At 46.1% G+C, this 23063-nt stretch overlaps 1 protein-coding gene across 5 annotated transcripts in view; it reads left to right on the forward strand.

The window, feature by feature from the left end:
- FLNB (filamin B) overlaps positions 1-23063 on the forward strand; it is a 136506-nt gene that overhangs the window by 80299 nt on the left and 33144 nt on the right. For 4 of the 5 annotated variants that reach the window (XM_043443034.1, XM_043443035.1, XM_043443036.1 and 1 more), the window contains exons 13-28: positions 343-456; positions 1050-1193; positions 1444-1567; positions 1900-2060; positions 3202-3292; positions 3563-3732; positions 7002-7119; positions 9257-9519; positions 10980-11577; positions 12613-12786; positions 13893-14055; positions 14997-15157; positions 18523-18690; positions 20567-20690; positions 21848-22004; positions 22486-22675. In XM_043443034.1, coding sequence (XP_043298969.1) covers positions 343-456; positions 1050-1193; positions 1444-1567; positions 1900-2060; positions 3202-3292; positions 3563-3732; positions 7002-7119; positions 9257-9519; positions 10980-11577; positions 12613-12786; positions 13893-14055; positions 14997-15157; positions 18523-18690; positions 20567-20690; positions 21848-22004; positions 22486-22675 — 2920 coding nt within the window. Of the gene's footprint in view, positions 1-342; positions 457-1049; positions 1194-1443; positions 1568-1899; positions 2061-3201; positions 3293-3562; positions 3733-7001; positions 7120-9256; positions 9520-10979; positions 11578-12612; positions 12787-13892; positions 14056-14996; positions 15158-18522; positions 18691-19746; positions 19840-20566; positions 20691-21847; positions 22005-22485; positions 22676-23063 lie in introns of all 5 variants that reach the window. The other variant, XM_043443038.1, reaches the window with a different exon arrangement.

Here is a 23063-nt window from a genome sequence, read left to right on the forward strand (position 1 = left end):
GAGTTGGGCACAACTGAGCAGTCATGTACGTATGTACTGTAATAGGTTTATAATACTTTTCACACAAATAATATGTACATAAAAAACAAACACAAAAAATAAACAGTTTTAATCATACAGTACAGTACCTTGAAAGGTGCAGTAGTACCTTACAACAGCTGACATACAGGGACGGGCACACATATTCCCATCTTTGAAAGTTCACAACTTGAAAGTTCATATGTAGAGGACACTGTACCGTGAAGCCAGACATAGCTTCCCCTCTCCCCCTTCCCTGGTCGCCTGTCTTCTGTAGTTAGCACATTACAAAGAAAGGGAGTCACTGTTGGCCCTTTGCCCCAGGTGCAAGCATACGGGCCAGGTTTGGAGAAGTCCGGATGCATCGTCAACAACCTGGCTGAGTTCACTGTGGATCCTAAGGATGCCGGAAAAGCTCCCTTAAAGATATTTGCTCAGGTGAGTTTCTACCTGCTACCTGTGCAGGTAATTATCAGCTAACGGGATACATATAACAGCAAGTGACCAGTCCCTTGGATCTTCAGTTTCCTCATTCACACGTTGCAAAAAAGATGATTTTTCTCAAAGGGTTTATGTGAGGACTAAAGGGGATTCTAATATGTAAAGCAGGGTGCTTTTCTCATCTTTATGGTTTGTATTCTGTGGAAATCAGGCTTGTCTGTTTCAGATCTCCCCGTAAATGTCCTTTAGTGTGGCTATGATGGGAGGGTTTGTAAACAAGAGTGTAGCAAATATGTTTACCTCATTTAATTGAATTTTGGCCCCAGGATATAAATGCAGGAATTACAGTTAAGAAGCACTGAGTGACCATGCCTTTCTTTGGGGAAACCATTTGTTGTTAGTAATTAAAGATAAATAAATGCATGTAGTGTTTTATCACTTGTGTTCCTTGCATTGAGAACATGGCCCATCATAGGCGCTCCATGAAATTTGGTTGGATGAGTGAGTGGTGATTTGGGAAGACCCAGTGACCCTGTTTGATGGAGACAGTGTGAGGGCCAGCTCTGTACTTAGCCCCTACTCTTCTGTAGGATGGGGACGGCCAGCCCATTGACATCCAGATGAAGAGCCGGATGGATGGCACCTACGCCTGCTCATACACCCCGGTTAAGGCCATCAAGCACACCATTGCCGTGGTCTGGGGAGGTGTCAACATCCCGCACAGCCCTTACAGGGTAGGTTTGAAGCGGAATCCTGGTCATGGTGTGAAAAAGCCCAGTCCTGAGGCAGGTCTAGACTCCATGCTTGATGGTCAAGGCAGGTACATGGAAACACCATGCTTGGTGTATCTTGGAAGATGGTGTGGCCAAAAGGGCTGGGTGCTGTAGATTGCCCCCACGTATGACATTCTAACAACTGACCGTGTCTTTACTGGGTCCACATGCAGAAGAACTTGATTACAACTTTTCTCCCTGTCCTCTCTAGGTCAGCATCGGACAGGGTAGCCATCCCCAGAAGGTCAAAGTGTTTGGGCCAGGAGTGGAGAGAAGTGGCCTGAAGGCACACGAGCCCACTCACTTCACCGTGGACTGTACTGAGGCTGGCGAAGGTGAAAGGGGGCTTCACCCAGCGCACTGCTTGTTGCATCTTGGGAAGGAAGTTCTCTTTGTAACGTTTCAAGGGCAGTGAACTCTGAACCAAGAAACAGTCTGCCTGAATAGATGATTGTTCATCTAATGAGTGTCTGAGTCAGTTCGGTGGTGAGATCTTTGCTAATCCTCCATTCCTTCTCCAAAACCCTGATTTGAATACCATCCCTTTCTCAGGTTACTTACTGGAAAGTTCCCAGCTGCTTTTCTGGGGTGTGAGCTTAAGCTGGAAGTGATTGCATGGGACGTGCCGTTTCTTATAAACCAGTGCTAATAGGCTGGTCTGTTCCAGGTGATGTCAGCGTTGGCATTAAATGTGATGCCCGGGTGTTAAGTGATGAGGAGGAAGACGTGGATTTTGACATTATTCACAACGCCAATGATACGTTTACAGTCAAATATGTGCCTCCTGCCGCCGGGCGATACACTATCAAAGTTCTCTTTGCCTCTCAGGTGTGTGGGCAAGGGTTCTTTCTGGCCAGCTGTGTGTGTATTTCCTTTTATTTTTTTTTTTTAGCAACAGAGAAAGTATCTTGAGAACTCTGCCCAATAGTTTTCCTCTCTGGTTACTTAAAACCAAGAAGGAATACCAACACCCAAAACTAAAATATTACCACTTTCTAATGAAAGTAGGGATGCATAGTTAGTCAGTGGTTGAAAGCCAGGCTCTGGAAAGAAGTGAGATTTTTATAAACTATCATCAAGTTTTTGAATGAATTGTAATGAATTTATAGATTGTGTTCTACTTCAGTGTCTTTGAAACAATGACCTTGGCCTCAGCCTTTATAGGAAGAAAGAGTTTAGAAGTTTCAAATAGGGTTCATATTTATATGTGATAATGAAGACGAGGAGGAGCAGTACCCATTTTAGGAACCATGGAATCTTGTTGATTCAGATGCATCTTACATAAACATAGGGACCTCAGGAGAAAGCTCTGGACCTCAAATATTGATCTTGAGTTGGCTTCATCCATTTGACCTGTCCTGACTTTATAGTGCAAGTTTCTTTTTCTAATGTCAGATTTATTATTTTTTAAAAAATATTTTGCCAGGAAACTTGACATTTGGGATTGTAGTTGCCCAACTAGGGAGCGAATCCATTGCCCCCTGCAGTGGAAGCATAGAGTCTTAACCACTGGACCACAAGGGAAGTCCCTGCAGGATTCTTTTGGAAGCATTACAGTTAGTGCCTTGCTAATCAGTTCCTTGCATTCCTCAAACCCTAGCTCTCTGCTGTCCTTGCAGGACATTTCCTTCCTCCAATTCCATGTATTGTTGTTTTAGGTTTTATTCTTGGTAGTGTTTTTGCATCCTAAAAGTACTCAGCATTTGGTATTAAAGGCTGAGAGTTGTCTGGGTGTTTGTGGACACTCAGGCCCTTTAACTGTGAGGTCAGATACCCAGGGATTCATGAGTGACTACTGATGGCCCTTGCCTGATGCTAGCATGTAAAGACTTGACCGATCGTTACTCAGAAGTTACTCGCCACCCGCTAGACTGGAAGTACTGAGGTCTCCGTCTTTGCTTTGGGCAGAAGTTTAAGCTTAGGCAATGACTTCAGGGACTTTCCTCCTGAGACTGTATCTCTGCTACAGGAAATCCCCACCAGCCCTTTCAGAGTCAAGGTCGACCCTTCCCATGACGCCAGCAAAGTGAAGGCAGAAGGCCCGGGGCTCAGCAAAGCAGGTAAGAGGGCGTGTGCGCGAGGTCACCCTGGAAGCAGTGGGCCCAGTGGGTCCAGGGCCGGAAATGACCTACCTCCCCTAGAGCAGGTGCTCTGGCTGGGCTTCAGTTCAGCAGGGGCTGCGCTCAGCTGAGCTGCCGGTGTGGCTGAGCGCCAGCCCCTGTCTCCACCTCCTGCTTCTGGAAGCTGGTGTTGATGAACCTGTCAGACTGGTTCTGAAAGTGAAACTCCTCCGGCTGAGCCTGTCTCCTCACTTCACTGTCTCCTCCCAGGTGTGGAAAACGGGAAACCCACCCACTTCACTGTCTACACCAAGGGAGCCGGAAAGGCCCCTCTCAACGTGCAGTTCAGCAGCCCAGTCCCTGGCGACGCCGTGAAGGATCTGGATATCATCGATAACTATGACTACTCTCACACCGTTAAATACACACCCACCCAGCAGGTAGGCCCCTGCCTGCCTGGGCTGGGCCACTTTGGACACCAGAGGATAATCTCTGCTCTGATCTGTGCTCCTCTGTGAGAGGAAGAGATTCACCCTTTCCTTGTGAACCTCTCTAGGAACGCAGACCCAAAGCCTGGCTGGTTGTACCAGGAGGGCCTGGAGGATTCCCCAAGGACCGGCAGGAAGCTTGCCATCCCTCCCCACCCCAATTTCCCACCTCCATCTGGGTTTTAGCAGAGAAATCTGAGCTCTTGAAATTGGACCTAGTGTCTGCTTCTCTCGTAGACATTCTCCCCTCCTTACCAGCTGCCTTTGAGTCTTTTATTAGTTACTCAGAGGGAAAGAATTGCCACACCTCTGTTTATCCTTGCTGGTTCTTTTGCCTTACCTCACCCTTTTTTTTACAAGGTGGTACAGTGGGGTCTTTCTTAAAGAGCTTTTAGTTCCTCAAACCTGAAGTGGTACTTCAAGCTCTAAATTACTCCCTTTTACAAAATAGAGGAATACAGACAGGATTTTGTCATGCCACATGCTTTGCTGTTTGTTCTAGAAAATAAGGGCTTACAAATCTACCTCTCTATATGAATTTATGCTTACTCGTTTAAAATTTTGTTTTGATTCATGCCTATACCTCTAGGGTCTGCGGAGCACATACTCCTGTAGAAAAAACTAGATTCTGCTACTTCTGCATAGTGTTTTAACCAGTCATTCCAAACCTCTGAGAATCCTTCGTTTTTTAAAACAATTTTTGACAATTATTATTATTTTTTGGCCACACCGTGTGACATGTGGGATCTTTGTTCCCCAACCAAGGGTTGAACCCACACCCACTGCAGTGGAAGCATGAACTCTTAGCCACTGGACCCCCAGGGAAGTCCCCCTTCATTCTTGAAGCAGAACCCCACTGTGTGAGAAATGCCATTTGTAAGAGAGGAAGGGCAATGTTTTCTGCCAAAGCACTGTTTGAGAAGCATCACTCCTACCCCGGGCCTTGTCAGTGAGGACCTGGCTGGAGTGCAGTGGGGCAGAATGAAGGGGTACAGTGAGGATGAGGGAATGGTGTGGGTGTCCCCCTGCGCTGGGGGCTGCACATCCTTGGAGATGGAATCTTTTCTGTGAGAACCTCCTTGGCAGTGCGAGGTTCTCTAGGGCAGGTTCTTATGTGGCCTTTCATCTCCATTTCTGCTTCTTTTAGATCCTGTGTCTATATACCTTTGTGTGTTTCAGCAGAGCTGCTAGAAATTAAGTTGCCGACATCAGGACAGGTTTTGACTTGCAACCCCAGAAAGGACTTTGGAACTACCCTGGATGCAATGGGAGAAACCATAGGGAGCCCTATGGTTTCTTTCTGTCCTCTTGAGGGTTCATTATTAGTAATGGTGAAAGGGAAGCTTTCATAGGTGAATGCCATTTTCTCATTAGGACACTCAGTGCTCTGTAGGTCATTGTTTTCCTGCTGATGCTTATCAGGGCTGGTGGAAGCCGTAGCACTGGCAACACCAGCTCGATAGCATCTTTGTTTTCAGTTCTCCACATTCCTGAGGAGAAGGTACATGGCCATGCTCACTGGTCAAGATCACAAGATCATAGGTTCTGCTAAAAACATTCTGAGACTCTTAATCTTGTATCTATAAGCCTTGTTGGGTTTCAGCTGAGCTGCTAGAAAATAAGTAGCAGATGTCAGGGCAACCTCAGGTTTTGACTTGCCCCCTCAGAAAGGACTTTTGAACCCAATGCCCTATTAGTTATATATATATATGTATGTTTTTATTTATGTATTTATTTTTGGCTGTGCTGGGTCTTTGTTGTTTAGTCACAAAGTCATGTTTGACTCTGTGACGCTGTAGACTGTATAGCCCATGAGGGTCCTCTGTCCATGGGATTTCCCAGGCAGGAATATTGAAGTGAGTTGCCATTTCCTTCTCCAGGGGATCTTCCCAACCCAGGGATGGGACCCACGTCTCCTGCATTGGCAGGCGAATTCTTTACCACGGAACCACCAGGGAATCCCTAGTTGTGGCATGCAGGATCCTTATTGCAGCATGATAACTCTTAGTTGAGGCATATGGAAATCTAGTTCCTTGACCAGGAATCAAACCCGGACCCCTTGCATTGGGAGCACAGAGTCTTAGCCACTGGACCACCAGGGAAGCCTTGAGATGTGACACTCTTGGGGCAAGGGACCCAGTGGTTTTGTGTAGAATCCATCCTAGACAGTCAATACTCTTTCCTTCATAGAGGCACCTCATTTTTATCTTGGCTTTTCCCTCCTTCTTTATTACAAAAGGAATATAAGAAAATATTCCATAGGTCAAAAGCTACACCCTTTTAAAACTCCATCCGCGACAGCTTTTAGCGGGGGCTGAATTCCAGTGAGCCCTCTGGGGATTCATCCCTCTTTCCCCCTTGCTTCCTCCCCTCCCACATCCTCTTACGTGATACCCAGACGTTTGAGGTGAGGACAGCCTTAATCCACTGAGACAGCTGTGGGTTTTCATGGGGCCTTGGTGTGGATGGAGGCACTCAGCCGACCATGGCCAGAGGAAGCCAGCAGCGAGTGGGCCGGGACTGGCCGTGCCTCCACGGCCGCAGGGCTGCTGGCGGGGGGCCTGCTGAACCTACAGGCACAGTCCGCCTTCTCACTGGCAACTCTTCTCTCCTTGACATCCATGTGGGAGTTTCCATACTGTGCAGGGGGTCTTAGAACAGCCCCAGGCTAACTCTTGCAAATTCGTTTTTGCAGTGTAGTGGCCTGAAATCCCAGGCCATGGGAAAGAAAGATTTTGTTCAGTTAGAGGCCCCCAGGCAACCCCTGCCTTGCCCTTGGCCGGGCTGGTTCGTGTGTTTGATGTGGAGCTTGTGTGGCGGAGCATCTGGGACTCAGGTTCGGGTGACACAGATGTGAGGCCTGGCTCTCACATTTAGGACAAGCGGCTTCACCTCCCTGAGCTGTGGTTTTACTGCCTGGAAAAATGGTGACCACCTCTTAGCACCGTTTTCAGGTGGAATTGAGGAAATGCTTAAAAGCACACCTCAGCAGTGTGCTCTTGAAGCTGTCCCTCTTGCTTTTTTTTCCTTTTTTTTTGGTCTGATTTCTACATCATTCTTGCCATGAGGCTAAAAACTTAGATATATCTGAGACGCCTTCTAAATCTGCTGGGGCTATATACCCTGCATCTCTGGGAAGAATGGAAATCCTGGAAGGCAGGTTGAAACATCAAGTGAGTCTGCTGGTACCCACACATGTCCTTGGTTCTCTCTTATTGCAGGGTAACATGCAGGTTCTGGTTACATACGGCGGCGATCCCATCCCTAAAAGCCCGTTCACCGTGGGTGTGGCTGCTCCGCTGGATCTGAGCAGGATAAAAATTAATGGACTGGAAAACAGTAAGTGTGTCAAGAGTGGAGGGGGGGACGGGTCATTGAAGAGCAGTCAAGGTCCTTTCAAAGACAGTTCGTAGAGGAGCAAATTCTGCCATATGAGACTCTGCAGTCAGACAGACTCACGATTGAATTAGGGCTGTGCTATGGAGTAGCTCTGTGACCCTGCCTATCTCTTCACCTTTTCTCCTTTGTTCAGTGGAGGTGGGGGAAGAAGACTCACAGGCCTATTGTGAGAATGAAATGAGCCAGTAATTCAGGATCTGACTCAGAGGCAGCCCTCAGTAACTGCTGGCCTCACAGGGAAGGTTTTTATGACAAGGAGAATTGGAGGCATGCCGCTTTCTGGTAAATGTCTGTTGTACCAACTGTTCTTGACCACTGAATCCACCTTAGGGTCAGCAGTCAAGCGTAAAAACCAATTCCCAGGCACTCAGAAACCACAACTATGATGCTTCTCCCTATTCCCATCCAGATGTTCCTTTAGTTTGTTAGGGATCTTATTAGTACAAGCTCATTTCACTTAAATGAGTGAAGCAACTGAATGAATCAATGATAAAGTAAAGAGAATAGCATAATAGGGGCACTGATATGCTGCTCACTCAGCTTCCCAAGTTTAACACATGATCACAGAAGTATTTTTTTATATGTCATATAAAAATGCATGTTTCATCTAAAAACATCACAGACAAGGGTAAATTCTACTTTAAGCATCACTTCTCCCACTCCCTAGAGTGGACCAAAGTCACCAGTTCGTTCTCTGACCTTCCACATCTTCTTTCGGCATCTGTACATACTTAATTGCCAACAGAAAGTGTTTAGTAACATTTACTTCGCACTGAAGTTTCCCTGAGATACCCGCACGTCTTCAGCTTCCCTTTTTGCGTCAGTGTATCTTGGAGAACATTCATACCTCTATCCTTTTGTCAGCGTGACCACAACCTGGCTGCATGTCAGTGGCATGTATTTTCCTAGTTTTGGGGTCATGTGGGGCTCCATATACACCCCCAGGACAGCATTCTTGTGCTTATGAGGGTTTCTCTGGGTTTTGGGGGAACCCTTGGTGAACACCTTCAGGGTGCTGTGACCCAAATGTACAAGTTGTGACTGAAGCCAGCTCCCAGATCAGGGGCTCTGAAGCAAGAGCTCGATGCTGGCTTTTGTCCCTGGGGAGCAGCCACTGTCTAATCCTTCATGTGTCCCCTTGGTACTCCTTTCTCCAGGACACTGAGGATTTTGACTTCACACTAGGATGAGAACGAAGCCGATTAGAAAGAGTCTTTGGGATGTGGATCTCTGAGGCCTCTTTGTTTGTGGCTTGACACCATTCATCTTGGCATGCCCGGTATTGCCCAAGTCAGGACTTCCCTGGGTTGTGGTGGGGGCCCTAGGCTCCCAGTGCTTTTGTTTTGATTGAAAGTCCCTTCCTTGTTATTATCAAATGGAGCACATGGGTGTTCTGTGGCCCTGATTTGCAAATACTTTTCAAGTATCAACACAGTACAGAGAGTCACTTCTCAGGCCTTGCTTCAGTGCCTCTGTGTTGGCCAGCTCTGTGACTTCTGCCTTCTTTGGCTGTGGAATGGAATTTGCTGCCAAGAACCAGTAAATAAAACATTGGCTTCTGGGAGTGTTTTGATGCAAAGTTAATAATGAAAGTAGGCAGAGAAGCGACAACAGTATCAGGTTATAACTTACTGTAGATCATGGGGTCAAGTCAATTTAGATCAGTGTCCCAGCTTTGTGGTCTGTGAGATATGTACCCCAGACAACTCACTTCACACCCCCTGCTCCCCAAGCCTCAGTTTCCCTATCTGTTAAATTCTTTGGTTACTAATACATATACTACAGGGTTGTGATGAAAATGAAGAGAGATGATATGCTGTCCTCATGCCTGGCATATAAAATACATTCAGTGAATGATGACTATCATTATCATCAGTGATTACTTCATGTTCTTGTACTGGTTATTATCGAGGCTAGAATGCTGATTATTCTTATTCAATCTTGCATGTCATCCTGAGTCAACCAACGTTTGTTGCAGGAGCTGAGAAAACATTCCGTTTCCGAGGAACCATCTCTGCTGTCAGCAGTGTTTTCCCTACAGGGTCAGCTCATCCTTCTGGCTTGTCTCTCTTTGCAGGAGTCGAAGTTGGGAAGGACCAGGAGTTCTCCGTGGACACCAGAGGAGCAGGAGGCCAAGGGAAGCTGGACGTGACGATCCTAAGCCCCTCGAGGAAGGTCGTGCCGTGTCTGGTGGCCCCCATGGCAGGCCGGGAGGGCAGCACGGCCAAGTTCATCCCGCGGGAGGAAGGGCTCTATGCCGTCGACCTGACCTATGACGGACATCCTGTGCCCGGAAGCCCGTACATGGTGGAGGCCTCACTGCCTCCTGATCCCACCAAGGTCAGCTTTTTGTGTTTGTTCCAGAACGTGTCGTCTCTTGGCAGATGTAACAGTCCTTCTTCAGTTCCACCTGGTGAAAACCTTCAGAAAATTGTTTTGTGGTCAAAGTCAGTTCTAGGTTTTTCCTGGTAGCCCAGTGGTTAAGACTTATTGCTTCCAATGTAGGGGGTACAGGTTCAATCCCTGGTCAGGGAACTAAGATGCTGCATGGCCAAAAAAAAAAAAAGACAATGCCCATGAAATTAAACTGCACTCAAACCATTACAAAAAAAGAAAACCAGCCCCTAAGTTAGTTCTCAGTGACTGATAGTAGCTCTCTCTCCTATAATCCAGCGTGAAGGGTCCCATGCGAAGCTGGGTCCTAGTCCTGCTCCTTCTCTCTCTCTGGCTGTGAACCTTTGGTGAAGGACTCCTGTCCTTCATTTGTCAGCATCATAACAGTACTCCCTGCGAAGTGGGCCTTCAGGGTGAGGTCAGATGGTGGGTGTGGAAGCCTCGGTCTGGCATCTGGCACATGCAGTAAGCTCATCCTACACAAGCTATTATAATGAAACTTGCCTAATACAAAGAAAAATAGATTCTTCTCATTACCATTTCTTCCTTGTAGCCCTGAATCAAGGGTTCCGAAGTATTTCCAGTGTTCTGAATGGCATGGATCCTATAAAACTGTCTCATTTGTTGAATTTCACATGAAAGCCCCATCTGCTCCCTCTTTTAAAAGCAGGTTTTTTTTTTTTTAATGTTCTTCTTGTTTTTTTTTAAAATCTGACTTTATTCTTTAGAGCAATTTTAGATTCATTGTAATATTGAGAGGATGGCACAGAGATTCCCCTCACCCCACGTATATAACCTCCCCATGGTCACCATCCTCCCCAGGGTGCTACAACTGTGATAGTGGATGAATCTATGCGAACATCGTTGTCACCTAAAGTCTGTAGTTTATGTTAGGGTTCACTTTTGGGTGTTATATAGTCTATGGGTTTGGACAAACGTATAATGACATGTATTCACCGTTACAGTTTAGTTTTTTATTATGTTGAATTTATTGAGGGAGGTGTAGCAGCCAAAGCAGCAGTGAAATCCATGAAAGCCATTCAGCGAGTGCTCAGCCGGGGACACTGGAGTGCGTTGGTTGGACTGGACGTGCAGTGTCCAGCTCCAGCACTGGAGGCCAGGCTGGCAGGACAGAGGGGACCACGCCTCTGCCGTGCCCTTCCGCGCTGAGTGAGTTCCCAGTCAGGTCTCCCTTTGGCAGCCCTTTCAGCATCCACTGAACAGAACATGGCAGTAACTTGGCACTGTGGGTGAGCGAGTGAGACACATTAGACCCCAGGGAGAAGGACCACTCCATCCAAGGCCACCTGAGTGCTGAGTGCAGACTTGGCTGTTGAAAGCAGGGCTTGCTGAGTGGCTGCTCCCAGCATAAGACCGAGTCTGACTTTTATTTTGTGTTCAAATAGGTGAAGGCCCACGGTCCTGGCCTCAGAGGTGGTCTTGTGGGCAGGCCTGCCGAGTTCACCATCGACACCAAAGGAGCTGGAACCGGAGGCCTGGGCCTAACCGTGGAAGGTCCATGCGAGGCCAAAATCGAGTGCTCAGACAACGGCGACGGGACCTGCTCCGTCTCCTACCTCCCGACGAAGCCCGGGGAGTACTTCGTTAACATCCTCTTCGAAGAAGTCCACATACCTGGCTCTCCCTTCAAAGCTGACATTGAAATGCCCTTCGACCCCTCCAAAGTCGTGGCATCCGGCCCAGGCCTCGAGCACGGGAAGGTGGGCGAGGCTGGGCTGCTCAGTGTGGACTGTTCGGAAGCGGGGCCGGGGGCCCTGGGCCTGGAAGCTGTCTCGGACTCAGGGGCGAAAGCCGAGGTCTGTATCGAGAACAACAAAGACGGCACCTACGCGGTGACCTACGTGCCCCTGACGGCCGGCATGTACACGCTGACCATGAAGTACGGCGGGGAGCTGGTGCCGCACTTCCCCGCCAGGGTCAAGGTGGAGCCCGCCGTGGACACCAGCAGGGTCAAAGTCTTTGGGCCCGGAATAGAAGGAAAAGGTAGGTTTCATGAAAAAAAGGAGGAGGCCACCAAAGTCATAGGGGATGCCCCTGCAGCTCAGAATATTGGGGCGGCAAACTCAAATGTCTGCAGAGATCAGGCCAGGTAGAAGAAAACTCACCTGTGTTCTCCGCATCAGTGAGTGGTAGAGGAGACCAGAGTGAAGGGGTGAGCGCGTGGTGTTTCTGATGCCCAGCCCCTGTTTCTTCACAATCCTGGCACTGTCCGCAGGTTTCCCCCACCTTTTTTCTTTCTGGCAAAGCTAGAGATCTTGATTTTTTTTTTCTTTTAAATGTGGATACAGAACATATTACATTTTTGGCACTTACCTGAAAAAGGTTTAAAATGTGCTGCTGGCTGATACCACGCTTGCTGTCTTCACCCTTTGAGCTGTCCTGAATCTCATGTTTCTCTCAAGAAGTGGGCAGGTGGTTATGTTGTTACTTGGGGGAGCCTACCCTGGAAGAATCATCTTTTGCCAGGGAGATGGAAGGTGGGGAGGCATTAATATTCTTGATTCTGAGACAAAGAAACTGGTTGTCTTGGCAGTCACTGAAATTAGAATAAAGTGCTGAGAACCATGCCTCTTGAGTTTGCTGCTGAATATGAGGTGTTAGCTACATTCTTTTTTTTTTTCCTTTTTGGCCACACCACACATGTAGGATCTTAGTTCCCTGACCAGGGATCCAGCCCGAGCCTTCTACCGTGGGAACTCGAAATCTTTTTTTTTTTTAATTGGAGGATAATTGCTTTACAATAAGAAGCTCAGACTCTTAATCACTGGACTGCTGACACAGCCTCTGTCCAAGATATTCATTCTTTTTTAAAAATGTTTTAAAAAATTTATTTGTATGGCTGTGCTGGGTCTTAGTGGCAGCATGCAGAATGTAAGATCTTTAGTTGTGCCATAAGGGATCTAGTTCCCTGACAAGGGATCGAACCCGGACCCCTGCATTGGGAGCTCGGGGTCTTAGCCACTGGACCACCAGGGAAGTCCCAGTCGGCGGCATTCTTACTGTGTGATTGTTCAACAGATGTGTTTCGTGAAGCCACCACCGATTTCACGGTGGACTCGCGGCCCCTGACGCAGGTCGGAGGCGACCACATCAAGGCCCACATTGCCAACCCCTCCGGGGCCTCCACGGAGTGTTTCGTCACAGACAATGCTGATGGGACCTACCAGGTGGAATACACGCCCTTCGAGAAGGGTGAGTCGTCTTCTTGGAACATGATTCTTGCTTAGAGCTGTGCTAGACCGCCTCTCCCGGTGACTGGCGCTAAGTCCTGCCCCCTCGGCTTTGCCTGCCTCAGCAGAAGTACGGGCAGTGACTGGAGAAAGTGGAAGCCTGCCTCCCCAACAGAGCCCTCTGCCTGCTTGGTGCCCGACGTTTGGCTCTGTTGTGTAGCAACAGTTGGGCTGACTTCAGCCTCAGACTCATCTGAGCAGGTTATGGGGTGATGTCATGGCAGGTTGCTCATTTCTGCAATTTCTTAACATGATTCTTTCTTTTAAAAATTTATTTATTTTTTTGCTGTGCTGGGTCTTCGTTGCTTTCTTTGCGTGGGCTTTCTCTGATTGTGGTGAGCAGGGGCTGCTGTTCTCATTGCAGTGGCTTCATTGTTGAGGAGCATGGGCTCGAGGCCTGTGGGCTTCAGTAGCTGGAGCAGGCGGGCTCAGTAGTTGTGGCCTGCGGACTGTAGACCCTGGGCTCAGTAGTGGCACACGGGCTTAATTGCTTCTTGGCATGTGGAATCTTCCCAGACCAGAGATCAAACCCTAGCCCCCTGCATCAGCAGGCAGATTCATATCCACTGAACCTCTAGGGAAGCCCAGTTTTTTTCTTAATATTAGGAATTATTAAAATTTTTGATAAAGCATAAAAAATAAAAGCACCATATGTCCTCATTCCCTGTATATGTAATCCCTGGACATTATGATATAGATATTTTCAGTCTCTTTTCGTGAATGCTTGTCTATTTCATGGCTTTTCTTTGTCTTTTGATTAGTGACTGGGTATTTTGTCATATCAAGATGGTCTGTTTAAGATGACTGTCTTGAAAACAAACTTAGGGATTTTTGCTTGGACAGGCCTTGTGTGTGTGTTAGGAAATGGGGTTGGTATGTGATTGCCAAGTGAACAAAAGCATAAGCAGTTTGTATTTTTTAAACTCAAATCATTACCAGCATTGCTATTTGTTTAACCTATCCTTTCCGAATAGCTTGAGGTAGCACATAGACTTGAATGCTAGAGTGCTATTTCCTGCCAACAAGTGGCTCTTGTGCAAGTAAATTTCTCTGTGTTGTGTTGAACAGGCCTCCATGTAGTGGAGGTAACCTACGACGATGTGCCCGTCCCAAATAGTCCCTTTAAAGTGGCTGTGACCGAAGGCTGCCAGCCTTCTCGGGTTCAAGCTCAAGGACCTGGATTGAAGGAGGCTTTCACCAATAAGCCCAATGTCTTCACGGTGGTTACCAGGTAAGCAAAGGCCTGGGATTCGTGTGTTGACTCTGTAAAAGGAGAGTAGCCCTAGGTATTTTAAGTGATCTCAAAATGTTTTATGGATGTATCATGGTTTCCCAACTTTTTTTTTTCTTTTGAACTTTTTCTTTTGTGTTGGGGTTTAGATGATTAACAATATTGTGTTAGTTTTAGGTGAACAGCGAAGGGACTCAGCCATACGTATATATGAACCCATTCTCTGCCAAACCTCCTCGTATCCAGGCTTCCGTATTACACTGAACAGAGTTCCGCATGCTATACAATAGGTCCTTGTTGGTTTTCCATTTTCAATATAGCTGTGTGTACGTGATCTTCCCAAACTACCCCTTCCCCCAAGCAGCCATAAGTTCGTTTTATAAGTGTGAGTCTCTTTCTGTTTTGTAAGTAAGTTCTTACTTATGGTTTCCCAACTTTTGAGAGGCTTTTTATTTCATGATTTGTGAGACATCTTCCTCTGTAGAGACTTATATTACAGAGGAAGAGCAGGTATGATTTTAAAAGTACCAAAAAGCCCTTGATGATAGTCATAAAACTGCTGAGCAAAGCAGGCCTAGATGGAAACTCATTAACTTGATGATTCAGAAATGTAGAGCCGATGTCATAGTTAAATGAAATATTAGAAGTATTCCTGTTAAAACTGGTCACAAGTCACATACCTGAATTGTCCTTTCATTCCCAGCCAATGTAATTAGAAAAGATAAATAGATGAAGGGTGAGCGTTGGAAAGGAGGGGTGAAAGCTGTTTTTATTTATATTACACTGTTGAGAAATTCATATTACACTGTGAGAGGTATCACAGTAGTTGAGTCCAGTTGGCTAAGTGGGGTAGTTTATAGAGGGATTTACATGAATTTTGTCAGTAAGCAGACTGGCATGAACCACTAGTACAACTTGGCCTTATTTCTCACACTTCACAGAGGGGCAGGAATTGGGGGTCTCGGCATAACTGTGGAGGGACCGTCCGAGTCAAAAATCAACTGCAGAGACAACAAAGATGGCAGCTGCAGTGCTGAGTACGTTCCCTTTGCTCCGGGAGATTATGACGTGAATATCACATACGGAGGTGCCCACATTCCTGGTAAGCTGTCCTTCTGAGGGGAACCCAAAGGAGAACTGATTTTTGCATGAAAGCAGGTTTGATTTAGCTTATCTCTCTGAACAGGAAAAAATGTCTGATATTTACAATAGCTGTAAAGGGAGAATTTTCCTTTGGGCTGCATTTCCAAGAATATTTCAATTCCCAAGAGGACCAGTAATAGGGTAAAATACATTGGCTTAGAGTTTTGACTGAAAATTTAGTTTTGACTGAACAACATGATTGTTCACATGTTGAAGGACCTAGATCTTCGAGAAAAGCTGATTCTTTACAAAGTTGAAAATTTCCAGTTTATGTTGTGGTTAGTTCTTATTCATCTTACACACGTCTTGTTTTCTTTCTTCCGTTAACAGTCCTGGTAGCTGATAAAGACACACAAACTCAAATTTTTATACATCAATTTCTATTTAATGATGTAATATGGATACTTACTGTGAAAAATAAGAATAATTTAATAATAATTTCCTGTCCATTACATGGTATTTCTGTATTTCACATTGTAACAACCAAAAATGTCTCCAGATGTTCTCATAAATTCGCTAGGGGACAGCATCACCTGTAGTTGAGAACCACTGCTATAAATGATTCAGACATTTTAAAAAATGACTTATATAGTGAAGAGCTCTCTAACATTCATGCTCCAGCCAAGGAATCTTCATAGATTCTAGTTCTAGAAGGGTAGGTGAGTGTGTATGGTGTGGACACAAGACTTTGGGCTCCAGGGTTGCTCATAGTCAGCTTATCTCAGGTGGCACTAGAGGTAAAGAACCCACCTGTCAATGCAGGAGAAATTAGAGGTGCAGGTTCAATCCCTGGGCCGGGAAGATCCTGTGGAAGAGGGCATGGCAACCCACTCCAGTATTCTTGCCTGGAGAATCCCACGGACAGAGGAACCTGGTGGGCTACCATCCATAGTGTCACAAAGAGTTGGACACTACTGAGAGACTTAGCACACCTTGTCTCAGGTGTGGTGAGAGCAGGAGAAACCTTGGGTGGGTCATTTCTTCTGAAGGCCATCAGCCAGGACAGGACTGCAAGGAAGGGGGCAGGCTGAGCGCCCTACATTTGGATTTCTGGAATGACTTCCAGGACGGTGGAATGTCCACTGACTGCTTGTCGGTTATCATATGCAAACATGCACACACACCCATAATCACTCCTTTTGCATACTGATTGGGAGGGAAGTATTGACATTCAACTCAGATTCATTCTACTCAGATATTTGTTGAAGCCTTCAATTCCGTTCAGTCGCTCAGTTGTGTCTGACTCTTTGCAAAACGGTATGGACTGAAGCATGCCAAGCTTCCTTGTCCATCACCAACCCCAGAGCTTGCTCAAACTCATGCCCATTGAGTTGGTGATGCCATTGTGGAAGCCTTAATTCATTTAAAATGACATTTCTCCTCAAATTTGTCCTTACAGCTCTTTCAATATAGATTTTTTAATTTCTATAATCACTTGCCAAGGAGAATTCAGCCACGGACAAGACAAAGCTCCTGCCGTTTGTGAGCTTTTTGTCTAGTGTTTACAAAGAGAGCTGGGCTTGAGATAATACAGAGCCAAGGGGACCTTTTGGAGCTTTGCAAGTGTGCAGTTCTTGGGTTGGGAGAGTAGAGCTTTGAGAATGGCGGATGACCTGGTGACTCCCGCTGGGGAGACAGTGGGGATGAGCATCTCCTGGTTTTGATGGCAACAAAACTATTTTGACTTTTTTGAGAAGGTCTGCTGGATGCCATCAGCTTTGGAATTCCCCTGGCAGAATCGGGTGAGAGGTTGGGCCCCTATGGCTGACTCACGAGCTAGAATTAAATGGCCGAGTTGGAGCATAACAACAGCAAGAGTCCTGATTGGAATTTTCTCATCGGATGTAGATGGTGCCTCTTTTGTTGTTGTTATTGTTGTTGTTTTTTTTTAGTTTAAAATTTTCAGGCTCTGTTGCCTCCCAGAGCCAAATGCCAACTTCTAGACCCCAGAGTTTTCCCAGACAGAATCATTCAATAAAGCATTGGTTGGTTGTCTTAGTGTCAGGCTTCACAGTGAAAAGAATGCAGAGTTTCTGCCATGAAACATTCAACACCCTGGTTCTAATTTACTTTCATAGGAATTCTGGTTGGTTAAATATTAGTATGGTTTTAGCTGGCGTGACACAAACAAGGTATCCGTCTTACCCACAATGGCTTCCTCTGATGGGCCAGCTGGGGTCTGTTGGTGGTGACTGTTTCCACCACTGGATTGACTAGAATGAGTGCATCAGGAAGAAAGGCCATTGTGATTGATTGGTCATGTCTGCCTGGATCACAGAGCAGGATAGTGGCCTAGATTGCTTGGTAGCTACCACTCTAGATCTGAAGTTACCTTGTTGGTTCTTGGCTACTCTCCTGCTAAGTTCAGACCACTTCCACGGGAGGCGAACTTGGTGATTGGCTTTAAAGTCTGTTCATTGCCATTGCATTGAATTCCTCAGCTGTATTTAAAATAAAGCTCCTTTTTGTTTCCAGCATGGAGCATGGTGCTTGTCTTTGCCAGGGTCAGCCATTTACTTCAGTTAGCTGAAAAACCAGATGCCATTGAAGCCTGGCTATTATTAAAAAAAAAACAAAAAAAACCAGAGCCTTGGTTCTTTGTGTGGTCTTTGTTATTTACCACCCTTGATTCTACAAAGTACAAATGTTGTACAGTGCAAAGCAGAGAAACCTCAACTTACATGGCAGTTAACATCATTAACTTTGCCAGGCGTCTCGGGGAGCATGGAGTCTCCTGTAAGAGGTGAATGTCGCTCCTTGGTGATGGACTTGACAGCCTGAGGTGTGGTGCTGGGGACACCGCGGGTCCTGTCTCTGGCTGATCTCTGGGGAGGTCTTTCTTGGTCTTCCTTGGTAGAGGACTCCCTAAAGGCTTCTAGCCTAGCTCTTGTTTCTGTATTTAGTGTTTTACTCAAATCTCAACCTCCCTGCCTTTTGCAAGTTTCAGTAGTCTTTTTTTTTTTTTTTTAATAAAAAATTATTTTTCTTTATTTATTTGGCTGCGCCAGACCTTAGTTGTGGCACAGGCCCGGATTCATTACCTTCAGAGTCTACTGATACCTTCTACACATCCCCAGTCTGTGTTACATATGATGATATAGTGACTTGTTTACCTAAATCTTAGAGCGCTGTTCAGTACTCTGGACCTAGCACCTAGCACCTGGCACCATGTCTGCACATAGTAGGTACACATGGATGCACACAGCAAGACAGGAGGTGATACAGTGAGAGCCTAGGTGTGGGGCAGCAGGGTGGTTCTGGGTGCACACAAGCTCTCCAGTCACTAAGGGGGTTGTACTTAGAATCCCATGACCTCTTTTCTAGGCAGCCCCTTCAGGGTTCCTGTGAAGGATGTTGTGGACCCCAGCAAGGTCAAGATTGTTGGCCCTGGGCTGGGCTCCGGTGTCCGAGCTCGCGTCTTGCAGTCCTTCACGGTGGACAGCAGCAAGGCTGGCCTGGCCCCTCTGGAAGTGAGGGTCATGGGTCCACGAGGTAGGTACACACCCTTCCTTCCTGTCAATGCTCTCCTGCTCAGGACAGAGGCAGCCTGATCCAGAGCAGGCTGCTTATGAGTTTAGTCATGAACTTAAATTTCTTAAATTACTCTGTCGCTCTGTGTGCTAGCTAAACAGTGGGAGTTCATGCTTAAAAAGTAGGCAGGCCTGTTATTTTTCTAGCAGCCTATCTTTCCCCTCATTTAATAATGTAACCCTAAATGTCTTTTTAAAAATTTATGTATATATTTTTTCTGAAGTAGTGACGTGAAGCAAGCAGTATTTGGGCTCTCCCATGTGAAATTATCGGAACTGCATAAGTATGTTTTGGTATTTGTCGGTGAGCGGGTGGGTCTGGATTTGGGCAAGTGATGAAGGTGGAGGCGTTAACTCTCTTCAGGTTGCCTTGGTGCTCATGTAGGCTCACAGTCCAGATTTTTGGAAAGGACCAATACTTAGCCCCCGTGGCACACCGCCTTGTCGTTGTCCCAGCTCCCAAGAGAGGAGTCTCTTGGGGAATGGGCTTCCTTGGCAGTTTGACCTGCCCTTTTGCAGCCTGGAAAGCAATTTGGGTTGGGTGTGGCCAGCAGGCCCTTTTGGGACAAGTGCGGATGTGTGTTGAAATTTACCTATTTCGGTAGGTAATCGCACTTCCTCTCCCAACATATAAAAATGTGCCGTTCTCTGCCTCATCTCTTGAGTTATCTGGATTTTCCCTCAATGATGTGTTCTTGGCTTCACAGAAGTGGTGAATAAGGGCTTCCTACTTTGAAGAGGAACTTTCTCCTTAATGGGGTTCAGCAGGAGGTTATGCCCTTTGAAGCTCAGTGCAGAAGTGGTTTTGGGGAAATGAAGTCATAGGGCTGGAATTTGATTCCACCGACTTACTGAGCTTCAAGACCTCTGCACATGCGTGTGTGTGTGTGTGTGTGTGGGTGTGGGTGTGTGTGTGAGAGAGAGAGTGAGGAAGAGGAAGAAAGAAAGAGGGAAAAGCTTTATTTAGACATCTACCTCTATTACAGAGGACACCGAAATAACAGCCTTTTAATTTTAGCTGATCAGAGGATTTCCTGGTCAAGGCGCAGCCCCTTGAAAGCCATTTCAGGGTTCTTTAAACGTGACCGGAAGGGTGACGTTATGGAGACAGGTTTGCATTTTCCCACTGGCTGCTGCTCTGATGTATGGAACCTGAATGCCTCTTGCTGGCCTTGCCTCTGAAATTGCCCTGGGCCTGCCTCATCTACTTCATGAGTATGGCATGCTTTGATTAGGCCCCCCTTCCGTTGACCCTTTCTTGAGACTCTTGGCTAGAACTGGGATCTGGAATCTACCAACCTAATGCATGCCTTGACTATGATTTAATGTACTCTCACTTGCCCTGCATGCTACACCCAGCATGCTGGCGCCATAGTGGTTTTTGCTCAAAGGTGGATACAAGTCTTGACTGGCTGGCCCGTTGGTTACCTTTTGCGGTTCGGAGTTCTGGATTCTTTGGCCTTCTTTCGGCTGTAGACTGAAATTGCCACATCCCAAGCATGCCTAACCAGCTTGAAAGGATAGCATGTCTGCAGCATGCCCCCTCCAGCAACAAGTGCAGGCAGTCTCCTTAATTATACTCTCGGTCCAACTGAGTGTACTTGAGCCAACAAAAAGCTAAAGGTGTCTCTTAGGGTCATGGTTGCATTTGTGCAACCATGAATTGACCATCCTGTCTCCTGTGATTTCTTAGACCTCTGATTATGGCCTGCTTGCCTGTGTGTTACTCAGTGGAAACTCATAGCTCTCAGGGATGAATGTAATATTTTCTGAGCTCAGCCCAGGGTGGAGTGAAGGGCAGACCAGGCAGCTCCAACAGCCCTCTCATCTGTTTTTAGGCCTGGTGGAGCCAGTGAACGTGGTGGACAATGGTGATGGCACACATACAGTGACCTACACCCCATCCCAGGAGGGACCTTACGTGGTCTCTGTTAAATACGCTGATGAAGAGATCCCTCGTAGGTAAGCTCCTGACCCTTAGAGAAGGGGTCCAAGTCAATCTCAAAACCTCCTCTCTCATGATTAACTCTGCTCTGGTGCCCTATCCATCTATTCATCTACCCATGTATTTATCCATCTAGCTATCCTTCTATCCATTCATCTATCCATGTCTCCATCTATCTATCCATCCATCATCCACCCATCCATGTAACCATCTGTGTATCTATCCATATGTCCATCTACCCATCCATTTGTTTATCCATGTATCCATCCATCCACCCATCCAAGTATTCATGCATCCATCTATCTACCCATCCATCCATCCATCCATCCAGTCAGCATTGCTGAAAGCCTGCATGCCCTACACAAGCGTTAAAATACACTGGCCATGGTGTTTGTGTCTCCTCCTCTCTTGGTGCCCCCTTACATTTATTCCTTTCAGCCACCTTTAATGTAAAGATGAGCTGAAATTAAAAAGTGCATTAGTTCATCAAAGTCTTCTTTCTGGTGACTGTGCAACTTGTTTTCTAATCAGGGCAAAGATTTTTTTTTTACTTTTTTACTAATTGAGAATTTGCTTGACAATAGCATTCTCAAGAGATGTTGTTCGTATTAATACAAGGAATGTTATATAAGCTCTTCATCTCGCAGAACAGTCTACAAAGAATTTTTTTTAAGCATACTTAAAATTTGAATTTTCACCTATACTCCTAATATACATATTTTACATAAAGCTGTAGCTCCATGGAAATGTATAAATCATAAGTTACATTTGTAGTATTATTAATACTTGATTAATAGGTTTTGAATCATCTAAAACACACTAAAATGTAGAATATAAGAGGACGGGATAATATTGAAAGCATCAGTTTTAATGTTTTTTCTTTCCATTTTGGTGACCATTGTGTTAGCAAAACAAAAGTGGGTTACATGTGTTTAACCCCATGTTTGCCAAACTATTATGGATATTAGTTGGTATCCCATGGAATTCAGTAAGGGAAAGCTGATTTGCTATATGATGGTTACGTGGTTGTAAATTTCTCCAGATTTAAGGCTCTTGAGTCCTAAATGCTTTAGAAATTCCCCACTCAATCCCAGTCTCTTTGTGTGAGAGAGGTCAGATGTAGCTGGACTGAAGTGTATCCATACTGACTTGGGATGTGCATATGTCTGTCAAGTCCCTTTAAGGTCAAGGTCCTTCCCACATACGATGCCAGCAAAGTGACCGCCAGCGGCCCTGGCCTCAGTACCTATGGTGTGCCTGCCAGCCTGCCTGTGGAGTTTGCGATCGATGCCAGAGATGCTGGGGAAGGCTTGCTTGCTGTTCAGATAACGGTAATTTTGAGTGATTTTTCTGGAGCCAAACTGCATTAGTAAGATCTAATTTCCCAGTCAGGGATAAGAATCAGATTTTAACAACCAGTTCCTGATCTCACGAAAATGTTTGTCAGATTTCCCCGCTGGAGAGTCAGTAATTGTGCAGGGGAACAAACGTGCTCGCCTGAGAAATCTAAGGGTTTAACTCTAGGTACCACTTTTTGGTGAATCTCATGTATTTTGCTCCCTATTATAACTGCTCCTAAATTTTAAATTTCTGAATGTTTAAAATTACTCATTGGATTAGTTAGGACTAAGTTCTGCTGTGTATCACAGTAAACCCCTAAATAAAAGTGGCTAAACGCATTCATAGTTCTCTCTTGTTAGGTTTGGAGGCCAGATAAAGTCCCTGGGTGCTGTGTGACTTAGGAATGTGTCAAGGTTTTTCTTGAATGATTAGATGACAACATCCTAAATAGCATTTCTCTATGATCCACAGGACCAAGAGGGGAAACCCAAAAGAGCCATTGTCCACGATAATAAAGATGGCACGTACACTGTCACTTACATCCCGGACAAGACTGGACGGTATATGATTGGGGTCACCTACGGCGGGGATGACATCCCATTGTCTCCCTACCGCATCCGGGCCACACAGACGGGTGATGCCAGCAAGTGCCTGGCCACGGGTGAGTGCAGCTCAACGACTTTGGCATCACAAAGCCAGCGTATGCCATCTCATCACTGTGTGATCCGGGCAAGATGCTCAGCTTCTCTCAGCCTCAGTCAGACTTAGACGGAAGGCCTTTCTGGAAAACATTTAAGTTCATGAAGTTCTTCCAAGGATCAGAGACTTTCACAGGGCTATTACAGAGAGAGCAGATGAGGTCAGACGTGAGAAGTGATTAGCACAGTGCTGGCACGTGGAAACTATTATAATTACTTTCAAAGTGGGTGATTTGTTGAGATTTCAACTGTGATGGTAGCTCCCATAAAAAACATCAAATGTATGCCTTTCATGAGTAGATTGTTTAGTCTTAGAGATTTACTCGAGCATTTCAGGCCAGCACTAGAGAA

Source organism: Cervus canadensis, chromosome 22 (assembly GCF_019320065.1).
Source record: "Cervus canadensis isolate Bull #8, Minnesota chromosome 22, ASM1932006v1, whole genome shotgun sequence".
Classification (NCBI taxonomy): Eukaryota; Metazoa; Chordata; class Mammalia; order Artiodactyla; family Cervidae; genus Cervus; species Cervus canadensis.